This window comes from Gorilla gorilla, chromosome 13, assembly GCF_029281585.2.
Source record: "Gorilla gorilla gorilla isolate KB3781 chromosome 13, NHGRI_mGorGor1-v2.1_pri, whole genome shotgun sequence".
NCBI lineage: Eukaryota > Metazoa > Chordata > Mammalia > Primates > Hominidae > Gorilla > Gorilla gorilla.
Window position 1 is genome coordinate 122741693 of NC_073237.2, and position 15368 is coordinate 122757060.

Sequence of the window (15368 nt, forward strand, 5' to 3'; positions counted from 1 at the left end):
TGCCGTGGTAGAGCAGGTATCCTGTGGCTGAGAGGAGCCGGCCTTCCCCGGGTGCCGACCAGCTGCAAGGCAACCTCTAGGCTGCTGATGCTGCTCTCTGCAGGCTTGTGGAGGTCCAGGGCCATGTCATAGCTTGGCCGTCTGGGTGCGACAGAAACGGGAGCACTTCTGGCCCAGAGCCTCCTTCCTGATGACTTGGAACAGGGAGGACATACCTGCTCCGATGCGGCCAGGTGCCCTGCCTATGTGTATCTCCCATTTCCTGTCTCGTGGGCCCCCCACGGAACTGTCTTCCCTGCCTGGCTCCCTTTGGCCATCAGGAGGTGCAGAGCCAGGGCTCCTAATCCCTTCACCTCTACAAGGGCTTTTGCTGGGAATAGGGACCTGCTTTCTGCCTCCCTGCCCAGCCTCAGGAAGCCATCCCCTCTGTGCCTGGCATGGCTAAGGCACCTGTGCCAAAGGTAGAATGAGGAAAGGGCTATCTTATGTAATCCTAGATGCACCGGGCTTCAGTCTTTGTGTGTTTTTCCTACCATGCATTCTTTTCATGGTTCAGTGGTTCAATCAGCCGTTTGGCAAATATCTGATTGTGTACTGTAAACAAGGCATGGGGCTAGGTACTCAGAAAAATATTCCATGAATAAGATAAGACCTTTACTTTAAGGACCAGAGATAATAGTAAGTAGGTAACATTTATTTAATGTCACCATGTGCCAGGCCTTATGCTAAGTACTTCTAGAAATACTAACAGCTTTATTGAGATATAATTCATATACCACAAAGTTCACTTTTTAAGAGTGTACAATCCATTGGTTTTTAGTATAGCCACAGATTTGCACAACTATCACTGCCACCTAATTTTGAACATTGTCATCACCCGCTAAAGAATGCTCCACTCATTAGCCATTCTCTCCATCAACTCTTCCTGCCCCCAGCCCCTGGCAGCACCAATCCACTTTCTGTCTCTAGGGATTTCCCATTTCTAGACTTTTCATGTAAACAAAATAATGTAATATGTGGTCTTTTGTGTCTATCTTATTTTATTTAGCAAACTGTTTTCAGGGTTCCTCTAAGTTGCATTATGTATCAGTATATCATTCCTTTTATGACCGAATACTATTTCATTGTATGGCTATGCCACATTTTTATCAGTTGATGAATGTTTGGATTAGTTCCTCATTTGGTAATTAAGAAAACATGCTGTCATGAACATTCACATGCAAGTTTGTATGTAGACGCTTGTTTTCATTTCTCTTGGGTATATACCTAGGAGTAGAATTGCTGGGTCATATGCTAACTCTATGTCTAACATTTTGAGGAACTTCCAGACTATTTTCCAAAGTGGCTGCACCCTGTTACAATCCCACCAGAAGTGCAGAGGGCTGGCATTCATCCACATCCTTGCCAACATTTGGATTGCCTGTCCTTTTAATTGTCCTGTCCTTTTAACTACCATAGTGGTTCTGAAGTGGTATCTCATTGTGGTTAAGTGCCTTTTGTGCTTTCTCTCATTTAATCCTTACAAATAATCCTATGAGGTAGGTATTATTTCTATTGTCATTTTTAGGTGAGGCTCAGAGAGTAAAAGAGTGACTTTGGAAAACCCTAGTATGTAAATGGCAGAGCTGGGACTTGAACTCGAATCTACCCAACTCCAGAAATCCAAGTTCTTGCCTGCTGGGATCATCACGGAGGCTGTAGAGTGGGGAATTCTTTCAGCCAGGCCCTAAATAATGAGATCATTTCAACAAGACAGATGCGAGAGGGAGCAACACAAGCAAAGGCAGGGAGGCAGGAAATGGCGGGGCACAGTTAGGAAAGACCTGTCTGAGAAGGAGAACTAGAGTGGAAAGCGGGTACAGTACTAGGGTTAGACATAGAGGCCCAGAGGGGTGCAAGGCCAACAGGGCTGGGTGGTCCGCTGTGTCCCTGTGCCCCATGAGTGGAAAGGACCACCTGAAGACTGAGGCAGATGCATTTGTCTCAGGGAACAGGTTTATGTTTTTCATTTCTTTTGCTAAAAAAAAGAGACATTTCAGCTAAAGGTATAAGAAAATGATGCAAATAAAATCAGAACCGAAAAACTGAGAGTTCCTGACCTCTTCACTGGATTAGTCAAATGCCTCTTCCTTTCACTTTATATTTGTAGAAAGCATCTTGAGCATACCACCTGTTAGGGAGTCCACGGATGGTTGGATAGGCTCCTTGCCTCTGCTGTGCCCATGCTGCTCTTATTGAGTTTAAGTGGCTCACAGTTGCCCGCTGTCTGGCCTGGGCCAAGTGTGTGTGTTTCCACTGCTGATGATCTAACATACCCAGAGGCCTTTGAACTTCATTCTTGTTCATCGTGTCAGCCAGATATTTCCTTTGGAATGTCTGCAGGATTTCCTGGCCCCTTTCATTGCTTTCTGTCTGCTGAATACACCTTTGAATTGTGGGTGGGCTCTCTTGAAACAGCGGGGTGTAAACAGATTGATGAAATTGGTGGTTAGCTTGTCTTTTGAGAGTTTCTCTTTGGCAAGGAGCACTCAATTCCAACGTTGAAAAACCTCTGACGGTTGAAATGATTGACTGCGCCACTCCTCTTTAGGTGGCTTAGTTGGATAGCTGATTTACAAAGTGCTTCTCAAGTTTAAATCCAGCGGATTTTTATTTTTCACCCCATCAAATGAAGTATTTACAATTATTTTTCTTATAAAAGCTATATATGCTCATTACCAAAAAAGCAGAAATACAGGGGGAAAAAAAGAACATTAAAAATACTCATAATCTCAACTGTGCAGAGCCAAACGGTGGTTAATGCTTTGCTTTATATTTGCCTAGATCCTTTTCTATACAGATAATTGTTTTGAAAACAAACTAAAGTATTGTACTTTATAAACCATGTTGTAACTTACTCTTTCTCCTGAACCTTCCATGTTAGTGTGTGTATGTGTACAAAGTTGTTTCAAATGGCTGTTGAGTCTTCTATTGTGAGGATGTCCTCTAATTATTAGAAATTTATCATCTCCCACTCTTGCCTTTATAAACTGAGCCCCAATAAACACGTCAATAACGCTCATCCCATCTTACCAGGCTCCAGTTACAGAGCCCCACTTTCTGTCCCTTTAATATGACAACTTTATTTCTACCCTAGGGTCTTCACAGTAACTGTCTCCCAGGCCTCCGGCCCCCAGATCTTTCAGGGATTAAGGGAGTCCCTTGAACCAGGGAGGCTGCTTACATTTAACCTCAGCGGTCGCTTTACAGTGAACATGCCTTACAGGCCAGCCGCAGGTAGCCAGTACCACTGTCCAGTGGGCTGTTCAGGGCTTCCTGAACGCACATCATCCTCTGTGACTGCTGCACAGTGGCCCAGAATGTGACCTCTGAACTCAAGCTAGAGAAAGCAATCAGAGACCTGGGCTATGTGAGACAGGGGTGGGGGCCAGGTCCCAGAGGGTTTGTAGAGCCTTGTGTCAATTCTGCGGCACTGGCAGCCAACATCCCAGGGACTGCCTGGGTGCTGCAGCTCCGCCCCCAGCCATCTGCATGTTCAGTTTTGGTGGACTCTAGCTGTGGGGAAGGCTGGAATCAGCTGGACTTGCAGCTTTGGACATTGTCACCCACTTGGGAACACACTAACAAGCTAACTAGGAGTGAGATTATGTTGCATTGCTAGTCATGTCCCTGATGGCAGCAATAGCGGCAGCTTGCCTAAAAGAAATAACGAATTATCATACTATCTTCCATGAGATATTTCCCCAGCTCTCTTTCAAAGTTAAAATTTGCTTTTACTTTAACAAAGTGATGCCTGCGTGCACAGTTTAAAAAATCAGAGTGCTCATAAGAAAATATGGCAGCCCCTGCCCTGTCTCCCCACCTTCACCTTTTTATTTCCTAGAGGCATTTATTTTCCACTTTTTAAGATTTTTTTCCCTCTAGTACTTTATCTCCATATTTCTAAATAATTTTATTATATTGCTTATTTCTTGATTATTTTCTTCTCTTATAATCTCCTCCCATTAGGCAGTATCACAATTTTTGGTGGATTAATGCTTAGTGTTTACATAGATTACAATGCAGACATTGGGTACCACTGAATCAAATAACATATTAGGAGTGTGTGTTCTTTCTCATACAACCTTTTGTTTTTTTCTTGGAATTAATCAGACTTGTTTCATTCATTTGAGGAGTTGTCCAGGTGCCTATTGATTTTCACAGTACGTTCTTAAAATGTCTTTTTAATTTTTAAATTGATTCTTTTTTTTTTTTGTCAAATAGCCTTAGGTGCATTGTTTTCATTGTTCTAAATGCTCTAAGGCAGTTGTCACATGCCCATCCCTATTTCTTTCGAACGAGAAAGTACCGTTCTAAATGCTCTCCCCTCCACATCCCCTCCTCCCCGGAGGTTGCTGCCCTGACGTCTCTTCCTTTCCCCGTCTGGGCCTGGGCGTGCTGCTGTCCTCTGGCTGCTGTGCTGTGTGGGTTCTGTTTCCTGGAGTTTATGGTTTCCCCTTTATTGATTTAATCCTCAGTTCTGCTGATGCATCCTCCAGTAGCTTCCTCAGAAAGGGCCCCTGGGAGATAAACTTTTTAAGTCCTTGCACATCGGCAAAGGTCTTTATTCTACCCTCACACTTAATCGATAATGGGCTTAGGTGTGGAATTCCAGAGTTCCTCAGAATTTTGAAGACATTGTTATCTTGTCTTTTAGTTTCTAATGTTGCAGTTGGGAAGTCTGATGCAACATGATTCCCGTCCCTTTGTGTGTGACCCATTATTTTTCTCTGCAAGTATTTAAGGTGGTTTCTTTATCCCCAGTGTGGTGGGATTCTCGGTTCTTTCGTTTTGGGGTGGGTCTTTTTCATCTACTTTGTGGAAACACTCAGGACCTCTTTAACACAGAGGCTCCCCCTCCCCTCCGGTTTTTATTTTAAAAGTTCTTTCTGAAACTTTTTGTTAGCTGGATGTTGTCTTGACCCTTCAGTTTTCATTCCTATAATTGATCTCTTCATCTCTGTACTTTACCTTCTGGAAGATTTCCTCAGCTTTCTCTTCCAGTGTTTACAGTTTCTAATCTCTTTATATTGTCCTCAAATTGTTCCTTTTTAAAAACGTTTTCATAATACTCTGTTCTTGTTTGGTATTTGCAGTCTATTCACTCATCCCTCTGAGGATTTAATTACAGACTGGGTTCTCTGTCCTGAGCCAGCACTGTTTCCCCCTATTCTCTGTGCTACCTTCAAGCTCCCTTTTTTCTATTTTGGGCCCTTCTGTCATGTCTGAGCCTGTCCCCAGTGCCTGGTGACCCTTTGTTGTGGGTTGGGATTTAAGATGGAGGCACCAGCTCATGGGCTGGAGCCCTGTGGGTGGGGGGCCTGCTGGCTGGTGTGCTACACAGTGGGGCGACGAGCAGGGAGCTGGCTCAGGGATCGTGGGCTGGTCCACCCTAGCGCTTTCCAGAGACAAAGCCCTCAGTGTCCAGTGTTCAGGGGAGGCGGCTGGAAGCAAGGAGAGTAAGCGCGGGTGGCAGGGAGGGGCCTGCCATTGCCATTCAGTGTGTACGCTTGGTTACTCAATTACCCTCGTTTCCACTCTGAAGTTGCACCTCCTCCCCCACCTCCTCCTGACCTCCAGCCTCCTTCCCCACCTGCCAGGCTTGTAGAGTCCTGAGCTGTGCTGGGTTCCTTTCTGCAGAAGATACATCTGAAACTGGGGTGGGCACCTGGGAGTCTAACCACTTTGTTTATGAACCTTGTTTCAGTCTACCCGATTCAGCCCTAAACTTGCACTTGCTCCCCCGCCCCCACCCCAATGGTGTGTGGTGATTCTGGATCCTGGGGCTCTGCTCAGTATCGGCTGCCACGGGCCCCTTAGGTCACAACCCGCCCACCCCCCCACCACACTTGCTAAATCCCTTGCCTTCCGCCTTCCGCAGTGCCAGGCCTTTGTGCTGCCTCTCCCCTCTTGCTCTTCATTGTGGAGGCTTCTGCACTGTCCATTTGATTGTTGTTTTAGAAGAATCCTGGCAGGAAGAGAGATAAACCATGTGTACATTCCGCCACTGCCTGGCCCTAGGGCCCTCCTGCTCCTCCTCAGAGACAGCTCCTACTCCCGGGGAAGAAATGCTAGGAGAGAGGTTGTGAGAATGTGTGAGTGTGAGTGTGCAAGAGCATGTGCGTGCGTGCACATGTACACATGTGTATGCGAGGCCCTGTAACAGACTCTGAAGGTTCTGCAGTCAGCAGACATATCGAGTTGTCTTGGGAACAAGGCAGCAAACACACAAGAGAACCAAAAGAGTAGGTGGCCTCAGTGCTGAAATGGATATGTGCCTCAGAGTGGTGATTTTGAAGGGGATTCACTCAGCTCAATGGATTAAATCCTGGAAATTTCATTTGAAAAACTTCCCATTACCTTACTTGGGTAGCTGACAGGGTATGTGGCTTTTCACACTGCCCTGATTGCAGAGTTGACTCGTTCATTTATTCTTTCAACAAGGTTTGTTGGAGCCCATCCGTGTCAGGCATTGTGCTTGGCACAGGGGGTAAAACGGCAAGCAGAACAGGCACTGCCGTTGTCCTTGTGAAGCTTATAGTCCAGGGTGGGATAGCAGCGGGAGGGCAGATGTTCCTCGTACAAGTATATCATTTGTGTTTGGAAAGACCAGCTTTGTTCCCAGAGATTGGCACAGAGCCCCGGGACAACTGAGGACTTTTTGAATCCTGATGTAGCCTGACATCACTTTCCAGACTTGGTTCGCTGTCAGAGCAGATGTCACCTTTTTTGGTTTAGAAACATTCGCGCTGTCTTTGGAGTGCTCATGCACTAAGGCAGGCACTTTGCATGTTCGTGGGCTCCTGTGCCCCGGCAGTGATGCCCGCAGGGAAAGGCAGCATGTCCACTTTGCAGAGGAGGACAGGACTGGTTTAAGCTATTGGGCCTCAAATTCAAGTCTGCCTCTGAACTCCATGCTGTGCATGCTGCACGCAAAGCATTTGGTCCTCCACCCCACACCCCACCTCCCCCCAGCTTCCTGATGCTGGGACCTGAGGCTGACTGCTGAGTTTGTAAGTTTCTGCAGTGCCGCCAGGTGGGCGTGGGCACTGTCAGGTAGACCCTGCCCTGAGTCAGTTGTGGAGGCTCCTCTTGACACTGTGACTTCAGCCACATAGATAGATCATTTATCTTGCAGATCATTAGTTCTCCTGACTTGGGATGGGAAGAATTTAGGTTATTATGCACCTTTATGTGACTGGGTTGGGAAGACACCTCTGGGTACATCTTGTTGCTGTAGGAAAGACAGGCCAGAAATCCCCCCCTTGTTCCACCAGGGCTGCCTTTCCAGTGCTCTCAAAGAGCCAGGAACCCACATCTCACTCCTCACCCAGTACCTGGTCCTGTGGGTCCCTGAACCATCCAGCCCTCCAGGACCATTCCAGAGCCCTTCTCTGCCCAGCACCGCCTTCCTTGGAGGTTAGGGGAGTCTCTCTCTCTCTCTCTCTCTCTCTCTCTCTCTCTTTCTTTCTTCCCACCTCACCTCCCTGGGCCCTTCATGATGCCTTTACACACTTCCATGTCATTGCAAATGAGTTTGGGCCCAGGTCAAAGCTGGGTCTTTGGTCATCCTTTTTTAATGCTTCTCAGACAAGGACTGAGAGGCTCTAACTGCCCAAACAGTGAAGCGTGGGCTCAAACAGAGGGGCTCACGTTGCCGGCTTCTCCCATTACATTTTCATTTCTCACTCTGAAAAAGGACAGTTCTAGCAGTGTGGTGGGTGGAGAGAACCATCACTGGCAAGCCCTGGAGACCTTTCTAGCCTTGGGTTAGAATGCACAGCACCCCTCTGTGACACTTCCAGATATCCAAACAAGCCCTTCTAGACGCCCTTGTCTCTTGGAAGGTTAAAGACACAGCTCCCTGTCTTCCAAGGCAGCTTGTGGTTCCACAGCCTTGGAGCATCCTGCAGACAGTTTCTGTTTTTGAAAGTTTTTCAGAAATTATGCATTTATTATAGAGAGACCATGTAGGTTCCCTTATTCCCTTTGTTTAGAGCATCTTTTAGTTTTACATTTTAGTGATTCTGAAATTGGGATGCATCTTAAAATAGATGCATGTGTTTGGATATGGTGCTGTGCCTTCTTCATGTGAAGGGGTGTTCCCCAAATGACTGCATCCTAGAATTGAGGAAATACAGTAAAATTGCATTGGGAGACAAAAATCTTTCAAAACATGTAATCCATGGGAGAAAACAAGCATAGGGGGTGCTTTGTGGGGAGGAGCTGAGACCACTGCCTTAAATCTCATGTTTCCCTAGAAACTCTATGTGTGACCATTATGGGGAAAGATGCTGACAAGGCCTGACCCCCATTCGATCCTGTTTCTATCTGTGGGGGTGACATACTTGGAGCAAACAGTTCCTAAAATTATCCCCATACCATTCCTCCTTCAGCTTTCAGGTCAAATATATTTGCATCTTTATCATAAGGGCCTTTCTTTTCCTGTTGTTATATTTGCTAATTTACAATTGTTTGGTTTGAAAAACAAGGATTTTTTCTTTTGCCTCCTGGCCTTTTGGTTTTTCTGAGGCAGCCTCAGAGAGCGTGGCCGTGGTGGGCTCCAGGAATGTCCTGGGGAGCCTGAGCCCACTGGGCTGGGGTCCTGGCTCCCGCCTCCGCCCTGAGCGTGTGACAGGCAGAAGCCATCCATGTGCTGTGGGGCCCGCCATGCTCTGTGCAGAGCCTGCAGTCAGTGTGCGGGATGGGGCTGAATCAGGGCACTTTTGTGTGAAGAATGGAGGCACTTCCAGCCGTTTGTCAGGATGGGCGGGAGCTTGTCAGGTCAAGGACTGGATCCCAAAGTCTGAAGCTCAAAAGGACAACCCAGAAGGAGTCAGAAAGTGAACTGCTCAGAGACCTCCTGCAGAGTTTATCCCAAAACAGGCACTGCTCCTCAGTCTTCCTGGATGTCCCCCTTCGCGGTGCTTAAAGGAAGGTGTGCAAGGTTGATTCATGCTCTCAGAGGGAGGCTGAGTCAGAAAACAGACCAAGCCCTGACCAGCGATTCACAGAGCAGTCTGGAAAGAAATAGGAAGAAAGCACCACCCTCTCCTAGCTTTCTCCTCCTCCTCTCCCATCTCCTTTGCACTCTCTCCCACAAAGCCTGGTCTTTCATGGGAATATCCCCCAGCACAGCCCCAGTTTAGGTCACAGGGGCTTTGATACTCAGATCAAGGCTGGCTGGCGTCATTCTCAGACGCTTCCTAGTGAGAATTTCTACAGCTGCAGATGAGAAAATGGCTTCTTAGTGAGACTAGAAACAAGGAACCGAGTGAGTCTTCTTTTGTTTTTCTATCCTGATCCAGTTTCTCACCTTGAACCCCACTGTCAGGGCTTGTACCAAGAGGACGCAGGGTGGAGTGAAATATTTCTGACCTCCCTCCCTGCCCCAGCCTCCAGTAGAATCCCATTGACTGAAGCACCCAGCTGGTCCTGGGGCCCTAGAGCAGGAGGCTGTGTCACCCTCGCCGCAGGCAGCGCCACCTCAGGTGGCTCATCACACCCACTGGACTCCTTTCTTCACCCCGCACCATCCCCCCTAGTAAGTGGTAATAGCCGCTTAATGTGCTGACTTACCCAATCCCTTCTTGGTCCATTACGACAAAAGTTGCTCTTTTCTCATTAGAACCATTTTTGTCAGGGTGTCTTTAATCAATGGCTTCCCCAGGGACAGTATTTTTAGAAGTTGTGTTTTTCACACTCTCCCTTTTCCCCTTTTGGAAAATCTCATCCCAGTGCCTAGTGAAATGAGCTAATGAGATGCCGGGAGATCCCAGGCTGGTGTTAATTGGAACAGGCATGGAAGAAGTGGCCCACGCGCACCTTCAGTTCCTTCCTGCCTTACCTGCGATCCTTTTCTCTGTCTCTCTGGTGTAGGTTGCACAGACAGCAGATGGTGTGGATGCTGACCTCTGGAAAGACGGCTTATTTAAATCCAAGGTTACCAGATACCTGTGTTTCACAAGATCATTTTCCAAAGAAAATGTAAGTCTAGTCGTAGTTTCCATTTGCTGAGTGAGCACAAGTAATTTACATTCCTGTTTGGAATTTCCTCATTTTGTCGTTGTTGTGGTTTATTTTCATTGCCATATTAATTTATCTGTGGTTTTAGTGAACTGGGTAGAATCAGCAGCCAGCACTGTGTTTCATTTATTAACAGTGTTATTAACCACGTACCCAAGTGTACCGTGAATTCCATTAAATTGTGTTCTCAAAAGGAAACTAGGAAATTTCTCTCCCAGCTCTCATTTGCCTACCTTTCCTCCAAGCAACAGATCACAGGGTAGTGCGGCAGTGAGAGTTCTCCAGTGGAGCGGGATTTAATGCTGGCCAGCAAAGGCAGCATGGCTCAGGGAGGGCCCCTGTGACCCCACCCCATGCCCTTGCTTCCACAGTGACGTTTCCTCGCTCTTTGAGTCTCTGTGTGACATATCACATTTCGTTATTTTTGTAGGTAAGTATTGACTCATGTAGATTTCTCTGACTGTGCTTTTAAAAAAAAAAACAAATACTTGCACCTGTAAATTAGGAAACGTTAAAGACACCTACTAAGGTTTTTTTTTTAAAAAAACATCTAATAAGATATTTTAATAGATGGCTTAGAAAGAAAGGAAATAGCTTTGGTGAGTATCTGCTCTGTACAAGGCCTGCCCTGGGCACCTCATTCTGTCCCCAGGTAATCTCTGCCAGTGGAAGTTCCTTTCCATTGAAGAAACCGAGATCCAAGAGGGAATATGCTTGTTCAAGGTTACTTCTCTTCCCCAGCCCCAAACAAGGAGCAGTTGGGATTTTCATTTTCAGGGCTAACATTTTATTTTTGGCCATATGTTATTGTCTCTTGGTCATGTAAATTTTTATTTTGGGAAATATTTTTATTTATTTATATAAATTATATTATAAAAGTAATATTTATTTGCAGTTAAAAAAAAACTGAACCCAGACAACAAATATCCTCATTCAACAGCATGAAAGGGGGAAAGCATTAGTCATCCTCTCTGCCACCTGGCCCCACAGGCCCAGGGTCCCATCACAGGGTCCTGGCGTGTCCCCTTGGTGTTTTCTGAATATCGACCATCATGTGGCTCTCTGGCTTGCACTCTTTTCTGCCACCCATTCCTGTTGTTTGTGGTTAATTCTTTGATAGGATAATTATTCTGAACATATACAGGACTGGGAGAAAAGTCATTGCTTTATTTTTTCTCCCTAATTACAAGAGCAATATATGCTCGTGGTGAAGTACAGAGTTTATAATGGAGTCAGGGGAAATCTTGACACAAAAGTCTGGAAATCTTTTCAATTCAGTCTTTTGAGTGTATTTTAAATACCAGGAAGGTGGCAGGGCTAAAGAATGGACAAGGGCACTGAGATCTTATAATGAGTCCCTGCAGGTCCCCCAGCTCACTGAGCAGCCTGAGGTACCCAGGAGTGGGCTGAAGGCTGAGTAGAGGCTTCAGTTAAAAATGAGTAGAGGCCGAAGAGGCTTCAGTTAAAAATGGCCTGAGGACAGCCATGATCTCTGTGATCATTTTTTAATTTTGTTTTCATTGCATTTTCCCCCAAAGACTATGGGGTGTTGGTACCTAGGCTAGCAGAGTCCCTGCATCCGTTGGAGTGGGGACAGTGACAGGCCTGAATGTGACAAAGAGAAGTCACTGGGGCTTGTTAGCATTGGGTGTCATGGGTAAGTGTATTAAAGAAAACACATTGATTTCGTCAACATATGTTGAACATTAAAAAGATATTTATTGGGCATGATGGAGGGATGTAAGAAGAGGACAAGGGCAGTGTGAAAAGCCTCTGCCTCGCTTTTGAAGCAGAGTAGGAGATAGGTGCGTGGTGCATATTGTTTTTGGAAAAAGAATGAATGGATCCAATAGTGCGATCCAAACGATCGAGTTCCAGCAGTTGGCAGGGGCCCACTTGCCAGCCCAGGAGTGGAGGAGGAATCAGAATACTTTAATCTGTTACAGCCAGTCTATGCTGGCCCTGTAGTCCAAACCAAGACTTTGCAGAGCATCATTTTTTACAACTGTAAAGGAGGGATGTGGGGTCTCAAGACTGGACAGATTCTTAATTAGCTGACTTGAGACTCCCAATGTAGGAGTTTTGGGAGACTCCTTTGGAACCCAAATTCCTTTCCCCCAATAATGCTATTAATACAGAAATCTGGCTTTGGAGTGACATTGCTTCCTGGGGAAGGATCGAGATTAATTGCACTTTTCATGCCCTGTACTTTCTGCATTACCTGTAATAATAATGTACATAGATTAGGTAGGAAGGATATTAAACAGAAGGATTTATGAACATTTGAATATTAAGTTGGTTATCTGTGGCTACCTTAAATGCAAGGTTGTCAAAAATAATTACAGTATACTAGCAAATACTGGCTACCAGAGACAATATAAATACCCTGAGTCAGTGCATATTGGGCTTTTGGCATGAATCATTTGCTCAACAAGGATTGGGAATACGTTCTTCATATTTATGAGGAGGAAATGAAAGAGAGCACAGATGGGGGAGGGGAGAGGAACGGGCAAAATTAATGGTGTCGCAGACCCACTGTATTAAACCCAGTACAGTGGCAGCCCTGTGTGAGGAGGGACCACAGTTGGGCTGTGGGGAGCTCTGACAGTGCAGCCTCCCATTTTGTATGCATGCAAGGGTTTTTTGATGCTTTGTTTTTAACGGCCACACCACTGATGTTCAGGTTTTATGATCAGGGACATTGGTAGAGTGTGTGGAGGGTGAGGTCACTAAGTGGTTTGCAGTTGACTTCTGTAAAACCCAACTTGTCAAGCAGAAGACATTTGAGAAGGATATTGATGAATGCCCATCCATCTGCGGGGCAGGAAAACATGCCTAGTTGTTAATTTCTCAATGCAGAAAGCAGTGATGACATGGAAAAGCAACTGCCATGAAAAAAAATTATGATAGATTAGACCAGGCGATTCTGAAAGCAGCTGATGTTTGCAAGTTAGGTTAACAGTTCAAACCCTTCCTACACGGTCAGAGATTTATTCCGTGTTCTGAGGGTCCCACTTACCACTCACTAGGCTGCACTGTACATTGTCTTCCTGAGGCCCAGCTACCTGGAATGTCAGAATATCAAATTGTTGGCAAATATGATAGTTCTGAGAGGAAGAAACGGTTTCTTGATGGCAGTGCCGTAAAAACACTGGTCATAGATTACACTTGCTGCTTTGACCTTCCTAGTTAAATTCTAATAATTGGTTTCATTTGTGTACTTTTGGTTCATAATATTTATTAGTGTATATCAATACTTTTGATATTTTTAATCATATAGTTTAGATTTGACATCTCAGCAAACTCAACTTGATATATGTGTGTGTGTATATATATATATGAAACGAAGTCTTCCTCTGTCGCCCAGGCTGGAGTGCAGTGGCGCAACCTCAGCTCACTGCAGCCTCCACCTCCTGGGTTCAAGCGATTCTCCTGCCTCAGCCTCCCAAGTAGCTGGGACTACAAGCGTCCACCACCACACCCAGCTAATTTTTGTATTTTTTTTAAGTAGAGACAGGGTTTCACCATGTTGCCCAGGCTGGTATCAATCTCCTGACCTCAAGTGATCCACTTGCCTTGGCCTCCCAAAGTGCTGGGATTACAGGCATGAGCCACCATGCCTGGCAGATTTTTTTTTTTTTTTTGAGACAGAGTCTCACCCTATTGCCCAGGCTGAAGTACAGAGGCATGATCTTGGCTTACTGCAGCCTCAACCTCCCAGGCTCCAACAATCCTCCTACTTCAGCTTCCTGAGTAGCTGGGACTACATGCATGAGTGCCACCACACCCAGCCAATTTTTTTAATTTGTAGAGATGGGGTTTCGCCATGTTTCCCAGGCTGGTCCCAAACTCCTGAACTCAAGCTACCCACCCACTTTGGCCTCCCAAAGTGTTGGGATTACAGGCATGAGCAACAGCGCCCGGCCTCCAGTTCGATTTGTGACTCTGAGTGGCCCGGTTGAAAAATGTGCACCCGAAATTAATTTATTCAGCAAGTAATTACTGAGCACCTGCTGTGTGGCAAAAACCATGCTAGGCTTGTATTTATAGTAGGAACAGAGATAGTTTTGGTCTTCATGGTTCTTGAACTCTAGAAGCAAGACAGATATTAAACAAATAACCCCAAAAATTGATAGGGAGGGAAAAAGAGAGTGCCAAGAGGGAACATAACACAGTTTAGATGATAAGAACTCCCTGCTTGGCTTTCAGAGACGTGACACAGTGCAGGTGGAGGTGGGATCTTGGCTCCCATGTGCAGAGATGGAGGTAGCAGCCCTTCTTCTCTAAGCAAGATGGAACAACAGCCTGAGAAGTTGCTGTCCAGGGCAGAGTGATGGCTGACCAACTAGATGCTTGTCCAAGGATGCTGAACAAGTAAACGGAGAGCATGTTCACACTGGGCTTCGGGGATGAGGCACTTCTGCAAAATGGGCACGTGGAGTGCATTGCTAGTATCCTAACAGGAGAGATTTGGGATTTGAGCCCATCATTCTTTCCTTAACTGGCTCTGACTAGAGAGGGGGAACCAAGCTGCAAATTATTCTGAAGATTTTAATGAAATCTCCAAAGTGGCCCCACATATTTAAGTTGTAGGGTAGATATCTTTAGAGCTCATTTCCAGCTTGAAATGTGGGCTGCAAGTGCCGGCGTGTTTGCAAAGAATTCTCTCTCGCAATTACAGAATGGTGTACTGTCTTAGAAAGATATTTGTACACCAGTTACCGAAACTGCGCACTGTGGACCCCATATACTACCACTAAACAGAAACTTTAGGAGGCCCTTGTGCGTGTCATTTTAGAAGATGTGTAATATTGAGGCAGCAGGGCTTTCACTCTGTATTAGTGTATGATTCTTGGGATTTTGCAGAATGTATCTAGCAACTGAAATGTGTGTCAGTATGCAGACTGGTGATCACTTAGGAGTGTGATTGGTTCCCTGTTAGGTTTAGATGCAGCTCTTTCCTACGAGTGCCTCAGGAATTTGCTCTTCCTAAAACCTCCTGGCCTTGAGATCTGATGCTCAGGGCTGAATGGCAGCCTGGTCCCAGGACGTGTGTGCACAGCTGCCCTCTGCTGGGTTATATCTAAAGCATCTCCTGGGTTGCTCCTGCCTCACCAAGGCCGTGTCTGAGTTGGGTTTGAGGTTCCGCAGATGAAACTCTTTCCCGGGGGCCACACGAGTCCCTGCATAACCACTGGGGAACATTAAGTGTCACCTACTCTAATTAACCTGCTGTCATAAAGCTGCACGAGTCATTGTGTTAAATATGCATCTGGAAGCCAAAATGGCAAACCCACCACACG

At 46.0% G+C, this 15368-nt stretch overlaps 1 protein-coding gene across 1 annotated transcript in view; it reads left to right on the forward strand.

Annotated features, from left to right (window-relative positions):
• MVB12B (multivesicular body subunit 12B) overlaps positions 1–15368 on the forward strand; it is a 179450-nt gene that overhangs the window by 44890 nt on the left and 119192 nt on the right. The window contains exon 3 of the mRNA XM_031014731.3: positions 9919–10026. Coding sequence (XP_030870591.1) covers positions 9919–10026 — 108 coding nt within the window. The remainder of the gene's footprint in view (positions 1–9918; positions 10027–15368) is intronic.